General features: G+C 55.4%; 1 protein-coding gene across 1 annotated transcript in view; it reads right to left on the reverse strand.

Moving 5' to 3' along the window:
• VWA3A (von Willebrand factor A domain containing 3A) overlaps positions 1–20,587 on the reverse strand; it is a 75,391-nt gene that overhangs the window by 24,246 nt on the left and 30,558 nt on the right. The window contains 9 exon segments of the mRNA XM_070413698.1: positions 1,315–1,440; positions 3,510–3,575; positions 3,781–3,889; positions 4,174–4,299; positions 7,051–7,157; positions 15,579–15,677; positions 18,267–18,321; positions 19,640–19,699; positions 19,791–19,912. Coding sequence (XP_070269799.1) covers positions 1,315–1,440; positions 3,510–3,575; positions 3,781–3,889; positions 4,174–4,299; positions 7,051–7,157; positions 15,579–15,677; positions 18,267–18,321; positions 19,640–19,699; positions 19,791–19,912 — 870 coding nt within the window.

The following is a 20,587-nucleotide window of genomic DNA, read 5'->3' on the forward strand; positions in this document are numbered from 1 at the left end:
AGACAGTTTGCCTTCCCCCTCACCATCCACACCCTCACCCTCTTCCTGGAGATTTCTGGGAATTCCAGGGGAGGAGAAAGACGTGCCCAACAATTCACTTCCTCTTTCGTGCGTTCATCTTCCTGCTGCTTCTCCATCCTTATCCATTAGGGTCCTCACCTTGGCCACCTGCTGAGTGGCCCCGACTCGGCCCCAACCCCAGGCTTCAGGGAACCCAAAGCAGCTCTGCACCAGCCACGTGGAAGCTCGGGTCCGGCCCAGCCTCTCTGCCCACGTTTATAAGCTGAACGGCTGAGGTTCTGAGAGACTAACTCACACAGCTCACGTAGAACAGCAACTCCCAGACTGTACACCTGAGCACCGTCCTCATGAATTTTGCTATATCTGAATACCACTGCGCTATTATCTACCCAGTTTATTTTTAAATTAAACATATGGCATTAAAGTGTTCTAATATTCAATTTAATTTGCTTTCAAAAACAGACTCCTTTTTGGTACTTAAATAATTTTAGAAAGGTCTATTGATGAGTAGATTTAAATATATAAAGTTAAAAATATTAATCTATGTATCGCCTTACAATCATCTGTGAACCCCACATAGTACATGCATTTCACTTTGGGAAACTCTAACAAGGGTGTGGCCGCCCGGCAGACCCGCGTCAGTCGGAGCCGTTGGTTAACCTGCTGGCTTTAGTTTGCTCATCTGTAAGATGGGCTGGTAACACGCCTGACAATCCACTGCCGCTGAAGGAGCAAACAAGTCCTTCAGAGAATCCAGCGCCCGCCCGCTTCCCTCGCGCTCAGCAGATGAGCGCTGTGGTCATGACTGGATGCCGTGGCGGTTCTGGGGAACCAGCAGGAGAGCTGGGCCGACGTGCAGCTGTCCAGGCGGCTGCTCTCCTGCCCCGGCCAGGACGCCGCCTCCCAGCACTCTGTCCACAGAGCAGCGTCTAAGCAGCACCGAGCACTTATGGTGAACGTGCTGTTCTGCCCTCGATAAGTTAACTGTCACTGTGCAGGACGCTGGCCCTGAGTGAGGGCTGTGGAGGCATCTCAGACAGCCTACTCTGTGCGGGGCGATGTTCGTCATGCGCCACGCTGGGGGAAGGAGCGATGGAAATGCCCAATTTCTCAGTTAGAAGACCCACCAGGCCCCTCGGACACAGTGGGAGGCCCGGGGCCCACCCAGCTCAGAGCGAGAGGCTTTGCCTCTTCTCACTTCCAGGACGGGGGCTGGGGGGGTGAGGAAGGAGAGTGGAGCGAGGCCAGCTGGCAGCCTCCCGAGAAGGTCCCAGAGTTTTCCCGCCCACCTACCTCCTTCATCAGGCCGCTGAGCTCCGGGCAAGCGGCGCTCTGGTGCAGGGCGTGGACGTGGCTCAGGAGGCTCTGGGCCTTCTGCATTTCCGCCAGCAGCTCCTCGATGTCGGGGCTGGCACAGATCTGGGGGTGTTAGGAGCAGGAAGCCATCTAGAGACCACCTGGCCGCCCGCCTGCAGCAGCCCAGGCCTGGCCCACGCGCGGGGCAGAGCTCCCAAACCTGCCGTGTCCCGCGGACAGCACTGGCCCGCGGCGCTTAGACAAGTGACGGGTTGCCTAACCTTAAAACTGTGAAGAAACTTGACACCCTCTATTAGGGCTACGTAACAATGATAATTTTGAAAGGACTATAATCAATGTTGGCCAGGATGCTAAGACTCGAGACCCTTGTGCGCTGCGGGTGGAGTGTGAAAGGTGCAGCCGCTGTGGAAAACGGTGTGGTGGCTCCTCGCAAAAACAAGCAGAATTGCCTAGGACCCCGCGTTGCCCTCTCGGTATCCACCTCAAATCCTGGAAAACGGGGCGCGGACACCTGTACACCAGCACCTGTGGCAGCTCACACTGCCCCATGGGAGCCACCCAGATGGCCACCGACTGGTGAGTGCGAGCAGACCAGGAAATGGAACATTCTCACCGGGACCAGGAGCTGCGCCCTGCCCTGGCTGCAACGTGGGTGGGCCTGGAAGACACTGCCTGAGTGACAGCAGCCACGAGAGGAATGGGGCTCCGTTTAAGTGAGATGTCCGGGCCGAGCAAGCCCAGGGAGGCCGGCCGCGGTGGCTGCCAGGAGCCGCGGGCCGGGAAGTGGGGTGGCTGCCTGGTGGTCGGCGCTTCCCTCTGGGGAGATGGAAGCGTTTGGAACAGGAGGCGGCGGCGCTGCACGCGCTGTGACTGTGTAAGTCCACTGTGAGGCGGCTGACTTTATGTCATGTGACTTTCACTTCATTATTTTGCATGTAAAAAATAACAAGCATAAAACAACCCGGATTTCTGGCTCTTCTTGAAAAAGTCAGAGGACCTGGCAGCACGGGCCACATTCCCTCAGAGCAGGGCCTGGCCGGCTGCGCTGCAGGCGCCCCGCGCTCCCTGCTGCCCCCGTCAGGCATCAGGCGTTATCTCCTCACACTGGGGTTTTGCTCATGTTAAAGAAGACAGTGACATTCATGATATCCGTATCTCTGTCAAGAGTGGAAAAACAGCCCTAACCCGTTTGGCTCAGTGGACAGAGCGTCGGCCTGCGGACTGAAGGGTCCCCGGTTCGATTCCGATCAGGGGCATGTACCTTGGTTGCAGGCACATCCCCGGTGGGGGGTGTGCAGGAGGCAGCTGATCAGTGTTTCTCTCTCATCAATGTTTCTAACTCTCTATCCCTCTCCCTTCCTCTCTGTAAAAAATCAATAAAATAAATTTTTTAAAAAAGAGTGGAAAAACAACAGATACGCCAAGAGGACCACAGGCTTTACGATGAAATCTCTCTTAATCTCTCTTAAATCATTTATTTACTGGGCCTCCCAGCGCCTGTCGGCTGTGACCCCTCCACACAGAACCTGGGCAATGAGGGCACAAGAGGGCGCTGCTGAGAAGAATGTCCGTGGCGGCTCCTCGTGGACATGCTCCTCTGGGCCCTGCACAGGCCGAGAGGCAGCTATGCACTGACTCAAGGCTTGAGCGGAGAGCAGGCCAGGCAGCCTGTGAGCTGCCGGGTGGCTGCATTCTGTCTGCCAAATGGGTTTACACACATTTGCTGGTGTTGCCTCCATTGTGGACACAGGTAACGCGCAAGGACAGGGATGGTGGGTTGGTACAGGATTGACTGCTCATTCAGCAATGACTGCTGCGGATCCCGGCAGGAGCCGGGGAGGGGGGCTGTCGAGGAGAGAACTGGGGCCCCTGATGCAGACTCAGAGCTTTGCTGGGGCCCACATGGCGGCAACTGGTCAGACTCAGGACTCTACCCACGAGGCTTTCAAAAGCCTGCAGCCTCACGGTGTGCAAGGAGCTCATCACACATCTAACCACAGGATCTCTTGTGACTTCCTGTTCTTCCCACACATTCATCTGCACCTGATTAGACCTGTGTAAGCCCATGAGCTTGGGGCCAGAGGGGAGCGAGTACGCAGCCTGGCCTGCCCTGGCCCAGGGCCCCAGGCACCCTGGCAGCGGCAGGGTGAGGGCAGCGGGCAGTGGCTTACCTCCGACTCTGGGGTGTAGCAGTGGTAGTGGCCCCCAACAGCTTCCGCGAGGTTCTTCAGGACAGCCTGCGGGATGGCGCGGTCACCCTCCAGGCCCCACCAATACTCCGACAGCTTCCTCCTGACCAGCCTCTCCAGCCTCCAGCACGTCCCCTCCGACCCGGGGGAGAACGTGTTCTGGCCCACAGCTCGGGGCCTGCCCACGCAGGTCGCCCAGGGTGCCCCTCACAGGGCTATCCGAGGGGCACCGGGGAAAGCCGCGGGTACTTACGGGGGGCACCCGGTCCTCGCACTGGTAGGTGACAAGGTGGGTGTGGAGGCCCCTGCCCAAGGTGGCCTGTTGGATGTAGTCAGACAGGATTTCAGGAGGCTGGTCTGGGCTGAGGAGAAGACGGAGGAAGATAAGGGGGCGCCCTGGCATGAGGACATTTCAGAGCAAAGTGATCTTTTCCAGGGAACATCTGCAGGGTCCAGCCAACCACCTGTGTCCCAGGTCACCCGTGTGAGGAGCGGGCGGGCACAGCACAGGCCTGGCCGCTCTGGCAGCCCTGAGCTGGCTCGTCCGTCAGGCATGTGTCAGCAGTCATGCGTGATGCTCTTTCTTCTGACCCCGGTTCGTGGCCCCTCCATGTAGTCTGTTACCCACAGAGGAAAGGAGACCTACCAGCTTCCCAGTATGGTCACCAGAGAAGTCAGCCCCTTGAGAGCGCAGGCTTTCCTCAGGGCTTGGAGCAGATTGCTGCCTCCTTCCGGCTGCGGCTTCCTTACCCAGAGTCTGAGCTCCTGGAGGCTGAGGAGACAGGAGGGAGGCCAGCAACCTGGTCACAGCTCCACCAGGACCAGCGCCCGCTCATCTGAGCCTGAGGAGAGCTCTCTGAGGGAATGCCTCTATTCCCATTTCATAGATGAGGAGACTGAGGCTCAGAGTTAGGATGATACTAACCAACTGGCAACACAGAATCAAACAGGTTCGACTCTAGGACCAGAGCTTAGTGACTCTATTGTCAGAGGGTCTGGCGAACTCTGGGAGGCAGCCTGCAGCTGGAAGCCTGGCGGTAACCCCGAACGCTCAGAGGCCTCTGGGGGAGCGGCTGCGAGGCCGCCGCACGGGGATGGGGCGCACACCACTGGTGACAGGGAAAAGGACAGCGCAGGCTTTCTTGGTTAAACACCTCACATGGTGCTAGTGAGAGAGTTCTGCTCTTTCCATTTCTTTTCAGTCTGATCTAAAAAAAACAAAATCTCAGCTTGTTGCTAGAAACCTGTCTTTCGTTATTGTAACTATTGACTCTCCCTTTTTTGTTGTTGTTAATCCTTCCTCATCTGAGGATATTTTCCCATTGACTTTTAGAGAGGGTGGGAGGGAGGAAGGGAGAGAGAGAGAGAGAGAGAGAGATTGAGCCGGGGATCAAGCCTGCAGCCAAGGTACATGCCTCGACCGGAATCGAGCCCGAGACCGTCAGTCCTGGGGCCGGCGCTCTATCCACTGAGCCAAACCAGGGAGAGTGCGTCCCCCGTTTACACAGAGAAAGAACAAATGCAGGCCTAGCACCTCCTGGTCAATAGGCCTCACGCTGGGATTAACATCACCATTTTCTGTGCTTTCCTTAGATTATGTTTTGGCCACTTCCTAGTTGTGGCAAGGACTCCGGCCTTCCCAGCGATGGTGCTGATGGGAGCTCCTTCCACAGGAAACGGGGTTGATAGGAGGAAAATGGACAGCTGAGCCAGGGGTGCAGAGTAAGTGATGGAACAGGTGGCAGGGACATGATGGACATCACGCAGTCCAGGTGTGACTGGAGGTGAGGAACTGCTGGCTGGACAACCTCCAGTTCACCTCCAGTTGGGACAGTGGAGACGGGGTCTAGTGCTGGGGTCCAACCCCAAAGGTGTGGACGGAGTCGGCGAAGAATGAATGACATGGAAACTGGTTTCAGTTCATCAGCATAGCGAGGTTCTCCCTCCAGGACCTCCAGCGAAGTTCTGGTTAGGAACTCCAACCAAGTTCTGGTCAGGATCTCCAACCAAGTTCTGGTGCCATGTTCTCTCGCTAGGTTCTCCAGCCAGGTTCTCCAGGTTCTCCAGCCAGGTTCAGTCACCAGGTTCTTTATCCAGGTTCTATCCAGGTTCTTTTGCCATGTTCTGTCTAGGTTCTCCAGTGAAGTTCTGTAGCCAGGTTCTGTCCAGGATCTTTTGCCATGTTCTCTGGCTAGGTTCTGGTTAGGATCTGATGTTTATTGTCTTGTTACATCCGTATTTATACCAGCCGATTTTAATCCTGTCAATTTCTATTACAAAGGTTAGGGCGTTTCTTATCTCCATTCCAAGGAGTAAAGATTATGTAGCTTAACTACCCGCCTGGCACTTAATTAAGGGGTTGTATCCCCTCCCTAACCTCAGGGAAAGATCCCCACCTGGGGAAACAACCTTTCTCGGAGAGGTGACTTTGGTTAAAACACATAGCGCCAAGAAGGCGAGCAAACATATTAAGAACAGTATGCCATATACGCCAGGTCCCTTGAAACAGCAAGGATGGACCGGCTCCCGGCAGTCTAGCTAAGGTGGACACCACAGCAACAACACTGTCTGCACTGAGAACCTGCCACAGGCCAGGCACTCGCTTTTCATGTCATCCTCACAACTCAGTGAGGGGCAGGTGCCCTCGGCCTCATTCTGCTCATGAGGGAGGTGAAGGGCTGGCCAAGGCCACCCGGAGCTGTCAGAGCTGGGTTCAGAGCCAGCCCTGCTGGAGCCAAGCCCTTCTCTGCTCGCAGGGGCCTCTTTGCAACCAGTGCCGCAAGGAGACCCTGTCTTGGGAGCCCGCGCTCCTGCATTTCCCTGGACTCTGGCGCCGCTGCTTGGGGCACGTCCCTAACCTGAGTCACAGGTTCCTCATCTGCAAAATGGGAAATGGCCACAAATACTAACTAAGACAGCACATGAGGGTGCCTGGCACATGGCAGGGGTCAAAGATACTTCCTTCACGGAAAAGTCGATTTTACTTAGTGGTATAAATAGAAACTCTTACCTACCTTCCCTCTCACTGCTCCCCCAAACGAGGAGCTCCCAAATACAGGGCTAGTGAGGTTGTAGCGCATCTATGCAGCGGGATACTGTGGCGCTATTAACAAGAGCAGGTGGCCCTGGAGGGGTGGTGCGGTTGGTTGGAGCACTGTGTTGTGGGTTCCACTCCTGGTCAGGCACATGCCTCGGTGGCAGGTTCCAGCTCAGGTGGGACACATGCCGGAGGCTCCCAATCCATGCTCCTCCCACCCTCTCTCTAAATAGCAACAAAACTGCCCCCTAGTTTGCTGGACAGAAGTGGTGTCTCGTGGTCACCTTGTCTTCTCATTTGGTAGCTGCTTGTGAGGGTGACCCTTTCCCAAAAGTGATGGGCTCCTGGAGTTTCTGCTTTTGTGAGCTGCCTCTCTGTATTTACTTACTGATGGGGTCTTGGGTTTGCGCTTGAATCATGCACTAAAGAAACTAACGCTCAGGAGGAAAATGACCAAGTGAACACCCTGGCCAGGTAGCCACTCACCTGGAGGCGCTGACGTCCACGGGGTCTGGCCAGAGGGCGCTGGTGGTGGTGCCGAAGGTCAGGACGAACAGCTTCTCCTTGTGGCTCAGCTGCTCATCAATGAGGCTCTGGTGGACAGAGTGTCAGGGGAGGGAGTCAGTCACTAATGGAAGGAGGGAGCCAGGCGTCTGGTTAAGCAGGATCGAGTAGGACCGGCAGTTTCACAGTCACCCAGGGATCCCGCCTACTTGACTAGGCAGGACAGACAGCTTCAGGGCCACTCCAGGGATCAGTGTACCCACCAGATTAACTGGAGAGGGCGGGGAAGGGTCATTTTTCTGAGCGCACGCGCAGTAGGAGCCAACGCGGGAACTGTAAAGGGCGAGGGCACTGTGGGAAAGTCGGGGGAAAGAACTGGAGATGGCACCACGCCCGGAGGACTCAGGGAGGAGGGTGGGTAGTTTGCATGAACTCCTGCTTTTTCCCCAGCCCAAGGAAATAGAGGAAAGCCTGACAAAGAGCCGCCTGCGCCCCCTTGGTGCCCACTTGAATCTCCTTTCAAGCGTACTATTGCCAGGGCAGAAACAGGATGTTGGGGAACCAGCGAGAACTGTGAGAAATATCAACCCTGCTCTGTTAACCGTGATAGTTCTGCTCTGATTAAGGCAGGCACATTCTACCCTGGCTGGCAGTTCTCACTGGGGGCCGGGAGCCCACCCAGAAGCGCAGCCCATCATTTGGAGCTGCCTATTTGCATGGAAAGATGAACAACTTTGTTGCAGACACCAGAATCGCCAGCCCTTTGAAGGTAAGTCCTGTGCTTACCGTAAACTGCCCATTTGGCACACCCTTTGCCTCCTTCCCCTATAATCCTTGTCCTGCCCAATATAAGCAGCAGCTTATGGTGGGTGAGAACAGACTTTCATGGCTGACCTGCTGCTCTCCCTGCGGCCGGCAGTGTTGGAATAAAAGCTCACAGGATTCAGTCCTGTCTCTGCTTCAATGGCTCAAGTAGTGACAGGCAGCCCGGACCCATTGATTGTCCGTTACATATTCTGGCGGCCACGAAGGGAGGTAAGCGAGGGGCTCCTGGGTGAATACCAGGAACCCCGCTTGCTGCCTGGACTGGGGGATCCAGGGCCGAGGCCTGGACCCTTATTTGCAGCGCTGCCAGGAATTTTCCTGTTTTGAGTCCCGGCCACAGCCTCAGCAATCCCCGTCGTCTCACCTAAGACCTAGATGGGAGGAATCGAGTGTTTTTGTAGGAGGAATCAGCGTGTTTGCATGGCAGGAGCAGCAGTGGCTGCTTCCTGTCTGGGCTTCCTTGTGAGGAAGCATGTACTGTGTGTGCTGTGTGTATCATGGGAGGCGTCATCCTGCCTCTCGCCTGGACTTAAGGCGTGCATTCACTGGGTGAGCCTGGTCAGCTCCGGATGGCCCTTAGCCACATCCCTCTGCAACAAGAGGCATTGCTCTGCTTCAGTGGTTTTTTAAACGCCGGGCATTCTGTGGGGTCTGTGTCGATGGACAAGGACAAGGTGTGAAGCTCATGCCTGTGGGTTGGGCACGCCTGTAAACATTGTATGTAGGAGTGTTTCTGTTGACTGTTGCCCTGTGTCCCTTGTTGTTTGGGTTAATTTGTTTAAGGATGGGGCACTTCCCACTTTGCTGGGGCCCCAGCTGCTCATGGCAGGGATTGCAGGAACCTCAAGGCATCAGCCGCCAGAAACTCTTAGCTGGGGAGAGTTCTCTTCATTTGCTGTGCTGGGTTAGTGTGACATAAGATTCTAAGGCCAATGTCCCAGGCCAGCCTTTTGAGAGTACTCATTTATTTACTGCACGGGTGTTTGCTCACTTGTTTCTGTTGTTGTTGTTTAAAGATCTCTTCTTATATGCAAGACTTCATGTTGTTACAGACAACTCAGAAAGAAAGATGTGGGCAATAACCCCAAGTCTTTCTCCTAGGAGATGCGGACGTGCCCTCCAGCAGCCGCAAAGGAGCAGTGGGGGCCACTCCCCGTTTGTAAAGCAGAATAAGCCCATGAGTTACCCCTGTTGTCAAAAAACCACCTTGGGTAATAATAATTGGCTTAAAATCTCAAAGCTGTTAAGACATAGTAAATATATGCAACTAGAATGAAGGATTTACGATCAAGCTGTCAGTGATGATTACATGTGCCCAAACAGTTGTCCACGGTCTTTGGTAACAGAACTTCGGAGTTTGCTGCGTTAAATAGTAAAAATTATTAAATGTCTAGGTATTTTGAAATAACAGGATACTGAGTTTGCCTACTTTTGGATTTTTATTACAGAGAATATAGGAGATAGGTTTGAATCTACTAATGAATATGTCATGTATTTTATTTGAATTATATCTCTGTAAAATGTGAATGCATTGCTAATCTGAGAAATGTTAAGTACTTACTTGTCACCTAAAATTTAAGGTTTCTAAGAGTTAAAAATTCTAACTAATTGGAAAAAATTGTATGGTTTTAGTAATAGAAGGCATGAAGTATAAAGATGCATTTTTGAAAGGAAAAGGAAATTAAGTTGTTCTAAAGCTAAATGATTAAGGAGATTTGTGAAAATTATAGAAGGATCGTGAGGAGAAATCGTAAAAGGAAATTATTGGTAATCTGAATAGTTTAATTAGGAAGTGGACCTAAAGTAAGCTAGTACAGAATTTGTTTACTCCTTTTCCAATCTGTTAGAAGGGAAACAGTTTTTCCTGTATTTGCCTCGTGTGGGAACCATGCCAGAGACGCCGGGTAGTCCAGACAACGCAGAGTGTGAAAGGCCTTGTTTGACAGCATGCTGGACGGCCAAGGCCACTCTGGACATGGGAATCTTTTTTAATATATAATATATTTTTTTATTAATTTCAGATAGGAAGGGAGAGGGAGAGAGATAGAAACATCGATGATGAGGGGGAGTTATTGATCGGCTGCCTCCTGCACGCCCCCAACTGGGGATTGAGCCCGCAACCTGAGCATGTGCCCTTGACCAGAATTGAACCTGGGATCAGTCTGCAGGCCCATGCTCTATCCACTGAGCCAAACCAGCTAGGGCTGAACCTAGGAACCTTAATCAGAATGTCCAAGGACTACACAGCTGCAAGGCCACAGCGATCTCACGGTACACTGTGCCCTTCTATAACGCAAATGATTGATGTCACTGTTGGCAACTGGCCTCTTTTGTCTAAGTGGCATAATACGTTTCTGACCAGCCAGTGTGCTGCTGCTGCTTATGATGATGATGATGCAAGAGGAGTGCAGGAAAGGCTGAGAGAGGGGAGGGCCAGAGAGTCAAGAGCGAGAGCTCAGGTGCCTCGGATAGGCAGTGAGTGGCAGCGTGCGCTGCTCAGATATTAGTTGTGGGCAGAGGCTGATGTTGCTTCCTAGGAAAGATGTAGGTGTGTGGCTGCCTGTATGGGACTGTTGTGAAGAACTGTTTTATCTGATGGCGATATGGCCACTGGCTTCTACAATAAAGACTCATTCTTTTTTCTTTTTTTAAATATATTTTTATTGATTTCAGGGAGGAAGGGAGAGGGGAAGAAAGAAACATCAGTGATGAGAGAGAATCATTGATCTGCTGCCTCCTACATGCCCCCTCCTGGGGATTGAGCCCGCAACCCAGGCATGTGCCCTTGTCTGGAATCAAACCTGGGACCCTTCAGTCCACAGGCCGACGCTCTATCCACTGAGCCAAACCAGGTAGGGCAAAACCCATTCTTATACACCCACAACTTCTCACGGCTTCTCCATCTAAGACCAGGCATCCAAGAAGGTCCAGCCCCTGGCAGAGGGGCTCGGACCCAACAGTTACTGTAGCGGGCAGGGTTCGAGAAGGAACCTGCCCCCATACTTAGCATAGTCATTAGTAGGACTCAGAAGAATATTTAGAACTCAGAGCAGCTGGGAAGCAAAAGTTCTATAAATTATTGAAATAATTATACATTCTGTTATTTTAATCAGGTACTTAATTACTTTTAAGAAGTGATCTTAATTGTGGGAACTAAAGTTTTGCTTGCCTATGTTTGTGTTTAATACCCTTTTGTCACTTTAAAAGAATAAACATCTAATACTGCTTCATAATAATAATGATGATGATATATAATCTTTTGGTAAAATAAGTTTGACAACTTTCTCAGGGTTTTAATGTTAAGAAATAGGCCCTGGAATGCCTCAAGAAATTGCTTTTCTCTCTTTATGAAGGAAAATGTTATACTTCAGGTACATGGGAAGCTTTGTCAAATAAAGAAATAACTCTATTCTATTTATATATGCATATTATTAAAATAGATTCTGATATGCTTTCAGTTATAACTGATTGTTAGTTTTAATATTGTGGAATATTGTGTTTTGCAGAAAGAACAAGATTCCAGGTCATTTGCATTATAATCAATCAATATCTGTGTCATTTTAAATTTCTTCTTGTCATTTAGAGACAGTTGCTGTTTTATTATAGTGTGTTTGGAAAAATGTTACATCTTCTGAGGGATCCATGGAAAGGACTCTGACATTTTCATATCACCCCCTTCAAACTGGATGAAAATTATCAGAACTCTATAGAGTATCTGAATTTATAGAAATATTGGCAGGAAAAATCAGAAGAAACAAATAATTGACTATGGGACTGAATGAACTGAAAATAATTATATAGTTTTTGTAACTTTTGTTGAAAGTATTGCTGATTCTTGAACTTTTTCCCAGATATAGGAAGCATTTTTAAAGCAATTTGGTAAATTATATTTTTCTCCCTACCTGATCCCTCCGGAATTTGGCAATTCTTAATGAGTCATGGCAAAACATTTCTTTGCATGAATTCAATAAGACCAGTTTCCAGTTATGGTTTTATTAAGAAAGACTTTGGAATGTCATGTCTAACATACTGGACTCTGGTTGTCACCAGAAAGCTTTAAGGAATGATGCTAACAAGAGCCCCTTGGAGATAAGCCTGGTACCTTGCTTGGTCACATGGTTCATAGCAGTCTTTCCAGGTATGGAACAAAGGTTACTTTCCTGAGAGATGGCAAGGAAGGAACCTCAAGACATCATTGGGAACTTCAACTTGAATTCATCCAGGTGTACAGAGGTATTGCAGGAAAACCTAATAGCAGCTAGGTGGCTTAGGTTCTTTGCCCTGTAGGGCTAATTGAAGCTTGATCATGAGATTCCAGAAAAAAATATATATATATATCTATATAGCCTAGCTGATCAACTGTTATTCTTATTGTGTTCATGCAAACAATCAGACCAAATTGCAACTGGACTTACTACAGTAAATAAATTGGTATTAATTTGGCTCTTTAATAAAAATGAGGGTGATTTTAGGGAGAATTATTAGAATTGAAATGTTTTTATCCTTCCACCAGACCATTTGCCATAATTCTTGCTCTTCTAATTTTTGCCCAATAGTACTAAATTTTATAACACAGTTTATCTCTACCAGGTAACAAGCCCTACAAGTACTTAGAGAATACCACCTCTAGACACCATGCCACCTCCTTCCATGCCCAGGACTCATCGTCCCTCTGACAGAGAGCAAGGATCTCTTGGCTCTGAAAGAAACCTCTGCCCCTCCTCAGCATGAAGTAGTTTCAGAAGAGACTCTATGCCCCTTTTCCATGAAAGAATTCAGAGCCAAGGTCCTTGAGGGTGTGGTAGGCAGTTGGACATGAGCAGAGCAAGGACGATGGGCCAACCGGAGGAGAAATGGACTAGACACTGAGACGTGCTTCTCCCCACTCCAACTGCTCTGAAGTTGGCAATGGAGGAACTTATATGGAACGGACCTTTACATTTTGCCTGGTAGGAGTTGGGACACATTGCTAATATATAGAATTAATCTATTCATTTTAGGGAGAAAGTCATAGATGCGGACCTTTATGCTTTGGGACCCACTGTCTGGGAAAAGGATGCCGGAATATTTTCTCTAAAGGTTGCTGCAATCATTTCCTGTAGTGAATGTCTCTCTTTTGCTGGGTGTTCTAGTTTTTGTCTTTAAATATCTAATAACTACAATGTGAGTGGTTCTCATAATTTCACCCTTCCTTACAGTATGGACATACCAAGCTGCCAGCCGCTGGTTTCTGATAGGTGGGGTGACTGTTTGCTCATATATCCCTGCCTGCAGCACCGGGGGCTTGTTCCTTAGGACGGCTGACTGTCTTTGCCCCAGAAGCATCACAGGGTCCGAACCAGAAGAGACCTTCCCACGGCCGGCCGTGGCAGCAGCCTGCATCGAGGCTCTTCCCTGGGAGCCCTGCTGACTACGGCTCTGACCTCTTTGTTATGCTGGAGTGACAGCTCCCTCAATGCGGAAGTGACCCGGCTGGCTTGAGGCAGGTAAAGCCCTGAATGCCACTTACAGGGCTGTATGTGGGCTGAATCCAGAGCTGAGCCAGGCCAGGGAGGCAGTGCTAGAGGATCGGGCAGCAATAGGTTTGCTGTTGCAGCAAAACCACGATTGTGAGGAATGTAAAGGAATGTGCTGTCTTAATCTTTCTGACAATTCTCAATTAATAGAAAACAACATTCAACAAATTAGGGAAACCATCTCCAAGGTAAACAACGAGAAGGGTTTTTGGGAACGGACTTAGCCAACCTAACTTCCTGGCTGCCCAGCCTGTCTGGGCCACAGGAATTCTTTTTAGTTTTCTCCTGTTTGTTTTTTGTAGTCTGGCAGCCTGCTGCTGTATTCATTGTCTTCCTCTTTTGAGATCCCGCCTTTGCTGTATTCCTTCCCCACGAACTGCTAAGGCAGAAGCAAATGCAGTCCAGCAGGATGAGATTTTTCATCTAAAACTAATCTCATAGACATGAGATGATGGAAACAGCAGTGGGAAATGACAGGGGCAGCGATAGAATGTGAGGAACCAGCTAGAACTGTGAGAAATATCCATCCTGCTCTATTAACCGTGATTGTTTTGCTCTGATTACGGAAGGCACATTCTACCCTGGCTGGCAGCCACACTCAGGACCTGGGAGCTCACCTGGAGGTGCAGCCCATCCTCCCCCTCTGGAGCTGCCTGTCACCAGGGGAAGATGAACAACTTTGCTGCAGAAACTAGAACGCCAGTCCTTTGAAGGCCCAGCCCTCTGCCTACCTGCAAACTGCCCACATGGCACACCCTTTGCCTCCTTCCCCACGTAATCCTTGTCCTTCTACCCAATATAAGCAGCCGGCTTATGGTGGGGGCAGAGCAGATTTCTGTGGCTGACCTGCTGCTCGACCTGCTGCTCTCCCTGCTGCTGGCAGGATTGGAATAAACGCTCATATGATTCAACCCTGTCTCTGCTTCATTGGCTCGAGTAGTGACAGGCAGCACAGCCCCATTGATTGCCCGTTACATTACCACTAAACCTTACCTTCCCGTTCGTGCGTCCCTGGAATGCCTGCCTTGTGACTGTGAAAGAGCCTCATTTCCACCAGCAACACCCTCATGCCACCACCTGCAGACGGCCACTCCCTCCCGGAGCAGTGCCTTGGGCCGCTGCCCACCTGGTCAGAAGTGTGGTGGGATGTGTGTGTGTCTTGGCTCCTGGTCTCAGTGTGCGCTGTGGTTGAACCCTTCACTGTGGCCTCGGGAGGGAGAAGGGGGGCTGGGGGCAGTAATTTCCCTCCAAGCATGTGAGTTGGGGATGGAGCAACAGGCACAACGCCAGCCTGTTTGGTCGATGTTCTTAAGCTGTAGTTGGTGAACATCCAAGAGTAAAATGTGTCCTTCCCCCTCTCCCCGAGCTGGGAATTTCACCTGTGCCACCAACACAGCCTGTGCGGGCTGCTCTAGACCAGGTCTCTGGACACAGCCCTGAGGACCCTGGAGGCCAGCCTGCACCGGCGGCCTTCCCAGTCACCGACAGAGACCAGCACAGGTCTGGGTGACCGGCCCAGGTTGGACTCTGCAGTCTTTGAGCTGGCTCTTGCTGCTAAGGTCCCCACAGAAAGCCGCTCCTTTCCCTCCACAGGTTACTTTACAGAGACCTCAGAGGTCTTGTCTTTAAGAAAATATATATTTTTTATTGATTTCAGAGAGGAAAGACTTTTCTATGCCAGACTTTATACCAAGCATGAAGCTTGAATGAAGCCCTGTCTTCCTCTGGCAGCCCTGTGAGGCCACTGTGGTCACCCCCATTTTACAGATGAGATAACCAAGGCGCAGGCGGATTAGTAATGCAGTCACAGAGCCCGAGAGCGATGGGGGGCTGAGGTCTGACTCCATGTAGAGCGCTCAGCCTCAGTTACAGGCGGGCAGGCCGGAGAGAGCAGGGCAGGCTGGGCGCCTGAGCCGGGCTGGGCTCCCAGGAACCAGGGTGGGGAGAGAGGCAGGAGCGGGGCTGCTCTGGGGAGAAGCTAGGAGCTCACCCGCCGGGGAAATACTCGGAGGGGGCTCCTCAACTGTGTGTGCCAACGAGGTGAGAGCTGCTCTTGGGGAGACAAATCATTTGCTTTTGCGAGAAACAAAGCCGGGCGCCCGCAGGGGAAGGGGCCGCCCGCAGGGGCAGGGGGTGAGGGGGGCGTTCCGGGCCTGCGCCCCGACTCACCGTGAGGTCGCGCTGGAAGGCTTCTCCCCGGGGGCCCCCGCCCAGGGCGGACGCGTCGATGAGGAGGCCCACGCGGGCCCCCTTGATGAGGCCGAACGCCTAAAACAAAGGGCGGGGGGGTGAGCGGGAGGGGGTGGGGGCGCTCTGCAGCCGGGGCCCTGCGGCGGGCGGCTCCGCCAGGACCGGCCAGCCCTCCCCGCCTCCCGGGCTGCCGCCCTGCCCTGCGCGGGCTCCAGGCGCCCGGTGCCGCTGTTCCGCCCGTGCAGAGCTCCCAGGGCCCGCAGGAGCGCATCCTCCTGCGCGTCTCAGGTCACCCCTCCGGCCGCCCTCCCGGCTCTGGCTCCGGGGCAGGAGCCGAGCTCCGTCCTGGGCCGTGTGCTCGGAGCCCGTGGACCCCCGCCCCGCCCCCTGGCCACGCGTGGAGCGCAGAGCAGGCCTTCCCGTGCGCGGTCCCTCCGTGCCCCGGGCCCCCTGCCCCGCCCCCGCTCCCGCTGCTGCAGGACGCGTGACGCCCCTGCCCTCCACGTGCGCTCTCGGCTCCCTGAGCCCACAGACACCAACCGGGGCGTTCAGAGCCCTCCTCCCAGAGCCCTGCCACCCGCCGGCCGGGGCCCAGCGCTGCCTCTGTCCTGGTTCAAGGACCTGCAGCCAAGACCGCCTCTGGCTGACGGGGGTCTTCTGCCTCCGGCCACGGCTCTGGTTGCCTCCCCTGGGCGGGCCCCCAGACCCCAGGACACCGGCTCCTGCTGCCTCCTCCCCGCCTTCCTGCCCAAATGCGGCCTGTGCTCTTCAGCCCCCCAGGCTCTCCCCCCCACTCCCCAGCCCCCCAGGCTCTCCTCCCCCGACTCCTCAGCCCCCCCGAGGCTCTCCCCCCACTCCTCAGCCCCCAGGCTCTCCTCCCCCGACTCCTCAGCCCCCCCGAGGCTCTCCCCCCACTCCTCAGCCCCCCAGGCTCTTCTCCCCCCACTCCTCAGCAACCCAGGCTCTCCTCCCCCCACTCCTCAGCCCCCCCAGGCTCTCCCCCCACTCCTCAGCAACCCAGGCTCCCCCCCACCCCTCAGCCCCCCCAGGCGCTCCCCCCCCCCCTCCTCAGCCCCCCAGGCTCTCCCCCCCACTCCTCAGCCCCCCAGGCTCCCCCCCCCACTCCTCAGCCCCCAGGCTCTCCTCCCCCCACTCCTCAGCCCCAACCCAAGGCTCTCCCCCCACTCCTCAGCCCCCAGGCTCTCCCCCCACTCCTCAGCCCCCCAGGCTCTCCCCCCCCCCACTCCTCAGCCCCCCCAGGCTCTCCTCCCCCCACTCCTCAGCCCCTAGGCTCTCCCCCCACTCCTCAGCCCCCCCAGGCTCTCCCCCCCCACTCCTCAGCCCCCCCAGGCTCTCACCCCACCCCCCTCCACCACAGCCACGTGTCCGAGGCGACAGTGACCTCGCTCTGGCCAAAGCCAAAGGTCAGACCCGAGTCCTCGGCGTCCTGGGGCCACAAGTAGCAGAGGAGCGTCAGGAACCAGGGGGAGCGGAAGCAGCCCTGGCCCTCGGACCCGCGCTCTCCTGCTTCCTCCCCGCGCCCGCCGCCAGCGGGCTCCCCTCTCAGCCCAGGACTTGCCCTCCGGGCTGGGGAGCAGCGGCGCCTGCAATACCACCCCGGCTCCCCCTCCTCTGCGTCTGCCCCGGTGAGCCAGCCTGGCTCTGCAGGGCGCGGAGCCTCCTGTGGGAGAGCAGGCCTGGGCCCTGGGACACGAGCAGCTTCCCTGCCCCCGCCCTGCCCATCCTGACAACCCCTCTCCTCCACAAAGTGCCCAAGGTGACGGGAGCGGAGCTGAGCGCCTGCTGGAGGCGCACAGGACCAGACGGCTGAGGCCAAGAACCGCCCCCCCCCGCCCCCCCACAGCACTCAGTCCGTGTGTCTCAGTCCATGAGGTTTGGGGGGTTACCCCTCTCCCCTGCTTCCCCATCCCCTGGTTTTCCCCAGGAATGAGCGCTAGTTCCAGTCCGATGCTCAACTGGAATTTAACTGATTTGCCGTCATGAAGGCTGGTGGGATCTGGGGGCCCAGAGAAGGGCAAGGAAGGCTTTGGGCATGAGACCCTGGGGCCGTGGGTGGTGTGCAGTTTTCCGGGACCCGGAGCATACACAGGGCCACGGTGGGGTATCTCAGCCCCTGGGCATAGGATTGGTCTGCCCTGGCCGTCACTCTAGCTGGTGAGCATCTCCCCAAACCTGGGAACAGCCTCCCTGGGAATAAAACCACCGAGGTGACAAAGGGGCGCGTGGTTTGCGCCTGGACACAGCTGCGTGGTGTTCAGTTTGTGCTGGGCAGGCATTTCTCCTGTGGCTGAAGACACTCCTGTCGGAAGTCTATGATGGGCACTTGAGAGGGCTCTGCCCCGAGGAGGGGATGGTGAGAGGGGCCAGGCGTGAACCCCGCGGAGGGGATGGTGAGAGGGGCCAGGCGTGAACCCCGCGTGGGGGATGGTGAGAGGGGCCAGGCGTGAACCCCGCGGAGGGGATGGTGAGAGGGGCCAGGCGTGAACCCCGCGGAGGGGATGGTGAGAGGAGCCAGGCGTGAACCCTGCGGAGGGGATGGTGAGAGGGGCCAGGCGTGAACCCCGCGGAGGGGATGGTGAGAGGGGCCAGGCGTGAACCCTGCGGAGGGGATGGTGAGAGGGGCCAGGCGTGAACCCCGCGTGTTACCTTTCTGCTGTTTTCCGAGAGCCACTGGATCCTCTGCTGATAGAGCCCAATCATTCTGTCAAAACACCAGAAAGAGTCGTCACCCGAGGTCAGCCCTGTCACCCAGCCACAGCCACCTCCCTGGAAGGAGAGTGTGGGTGGATGGCTTTGTCTTGTGCCTAAGGGGTGGGGACTAGAGGCAAGATGCAGTGGAGAAAGTGGGGGTATGAGAGGGACCCGCCTGTGGAAGCAGGAAGCACTCCTGCCCCTCACACCCTCCTCTCTGAGACACTCCGGGCCCTGGGGCCCTGGGGCCGAGCAGAAAGGCTCCCTGGCCACCAGCAGCACCTGCCCGGCTACTGCGCACACTTAGCTTCCAACACGCAGCAAACCACCCCAGTGGCTGTTGGAGACCAGCCGGTCACCAACGCTCCGCGTACAGGCTCCGTCACTGGAGTGTAACTCATTTGCCCTCATGAAGGCTGGTGGGATCTGGGGGCCCAGAGAAGGGCAAGGCAGGCTTTGGGCATGAGACCCTGGGGCCGTGGGTGGAGTGTGGTTTTCAGGGACCCGGAACATGCACAGGGCCCAGTGGGGAGCTGTCAGCGAGGTGTCTCCTAGCTGAGTGGCCTGGCAGCTTTGGTAACCGCTCCAGCCTCGCATCACCTCCAACACGAAGATGATGCCGGGACTCCATTCAAGTCAATTTCCCAAAAGTCAACTTGGAAATGAAAGCCAATTCCTTGAAATTTACCAAATGACCAATGGACTGAATAGACTCGGACATTACGTCAAAAGCTCTGCTTACAATGAAAACCAACCAACCAACATGTTCTTTAAAACCTGTTTAAACCCTCCAACTCCATAAAAATTGCTATAAAAGTTGTCGTCCAACTGGTTTGACAAATCTGACAAATTGGCCGTTTAGCAGTTGACTTTCAGTGAACTTCAGAGGAACTTGTAAGCCGTGGGGCCTGGACAGAGCCATGCACGCAGCCCTCGGGGGACGGGCGCACGAGTGAGTGTGAGCGATGTATCATCATCCCCGCTTTGCGCTGTAAGTCTGCGGGACAACGGGAACGGGGAGCGGTCTGTGCGCCCCGCCTGGAGGGGCTGCCACTGCGGCAGCATCTGGGAAAGGCTGCGCCCCGCCCTCGGTCACCAGGTCCCCCTGAGCGCGACCAGCAGATGAAGCTGGGGTTTGTGTGTCTCCAAAGGGCGCATCCATGTTCGAAGGCTGAGGAAACGGAGCCGGGCCGACCTCCTTATTTGAGAAAAAACGAAACGGGCTGGAGCGGGAAGAGACCCAAGTCCCACAGAGGCCGCCCTGGGCAGATGCGGGGGGGGGGGGGGCGGGGGGGGCAGGTCCTGAGCGCGGGGCGCGGGGCACTCACTCCGAGAGCTTCGACTCCAGGCGGCGGGCGGCCGTGTTCGCGGCGCTGCCGGCCTCCTCCCTGCGGAGCAAAGCCGGTGAAGGGCGCCGGGCGGGCCGGGCGTCCCCGCGGCGGGGCGGGGCGGGGCGGGGCGGGGCGGGGGCAGACTTACGGCTCCGGTGCCGGGCCGGCCAGGTCCGCCAAGCTGAGCTTCTCAAGCTGCACACGGTGCGCCGACAGCCAGGCTCGCGCGTCGTCCCCCGCGGGAGGCTGGGCCTCGGCTCCCCGCAGCCTCTGCGGGAGGGAAGCCGGAGTGGACAGCGAGCCGGTGGAGGGGCCGGCTGCGGCCCGGGGCTCGGTCCTCCGCGCGGATCCCGGCGGCCAGCTCGGCCGGGTCCTCGGAGCAGTCCGTGCGGGGCGCTGCGGACGGACGGGGGCGCGCGGCAGTGCCCGCTCCCCTCCCTCTCCTCGCCCCTCCCCGTGGCTGGACCCCAGGGGCCGCTCTCACCAGGCCTCCTTGGGGTGCGTGGGACACCCCGCCAGACCCCAGGGCACGCGGACCCCTGAGCAGCTGGCGCGGAAGGCCTGGACTTGGGCAAGGGCGCCAGGTTCCCACCTTTTGTCCCGTTTCCAGCGCAGGACCAACGAGAGTCCCACAGGCTCACCACCCGCCCGGGGGCCCACAGCCGAAGGGGAGGAACCTTCTAGCCCGAGAATGTTACCCGGGACTCCTGCGACCTCCACCGCGAGGCTCGGCAGGTGGAGCTGAAGCCCCTCCGGTGGGCAGGCAGCTTTGGTGCTGCTTTCTGGGCGCCCAGGCTGAGCCGCCCGGACTGTCCCCCTTCCGGAGGCGGCGCTCCTTCCCTTCCCCGGGTGCTGTGAGCCCCACTCTGAGCCAGGCACCATTCCTGGTGCTAGAGCTACAACGGACCAAGGTGCTAAAACAAGAGAGAGCCCCAGCCGGTGTAG

The sequence above is a fragment of the Myotis yumanensis genome, unplaced genomic scaffold (assembly GCF_028538775.1).
Source record: "Myotis yumanensis isolate MYYU_CA2020_CCGP unplaced genomic scaffold, mMyoYum1.0.hap1 SCAF_4, whole genome shotgun sequence".
NCBI classification, from domain to species: domain Eukaryota; kingdom Metazoa; phylum Chordata; class Mammalia; order Chiroptera; family Vespertilionidae; genus Myotis; species Myotis yumanensis.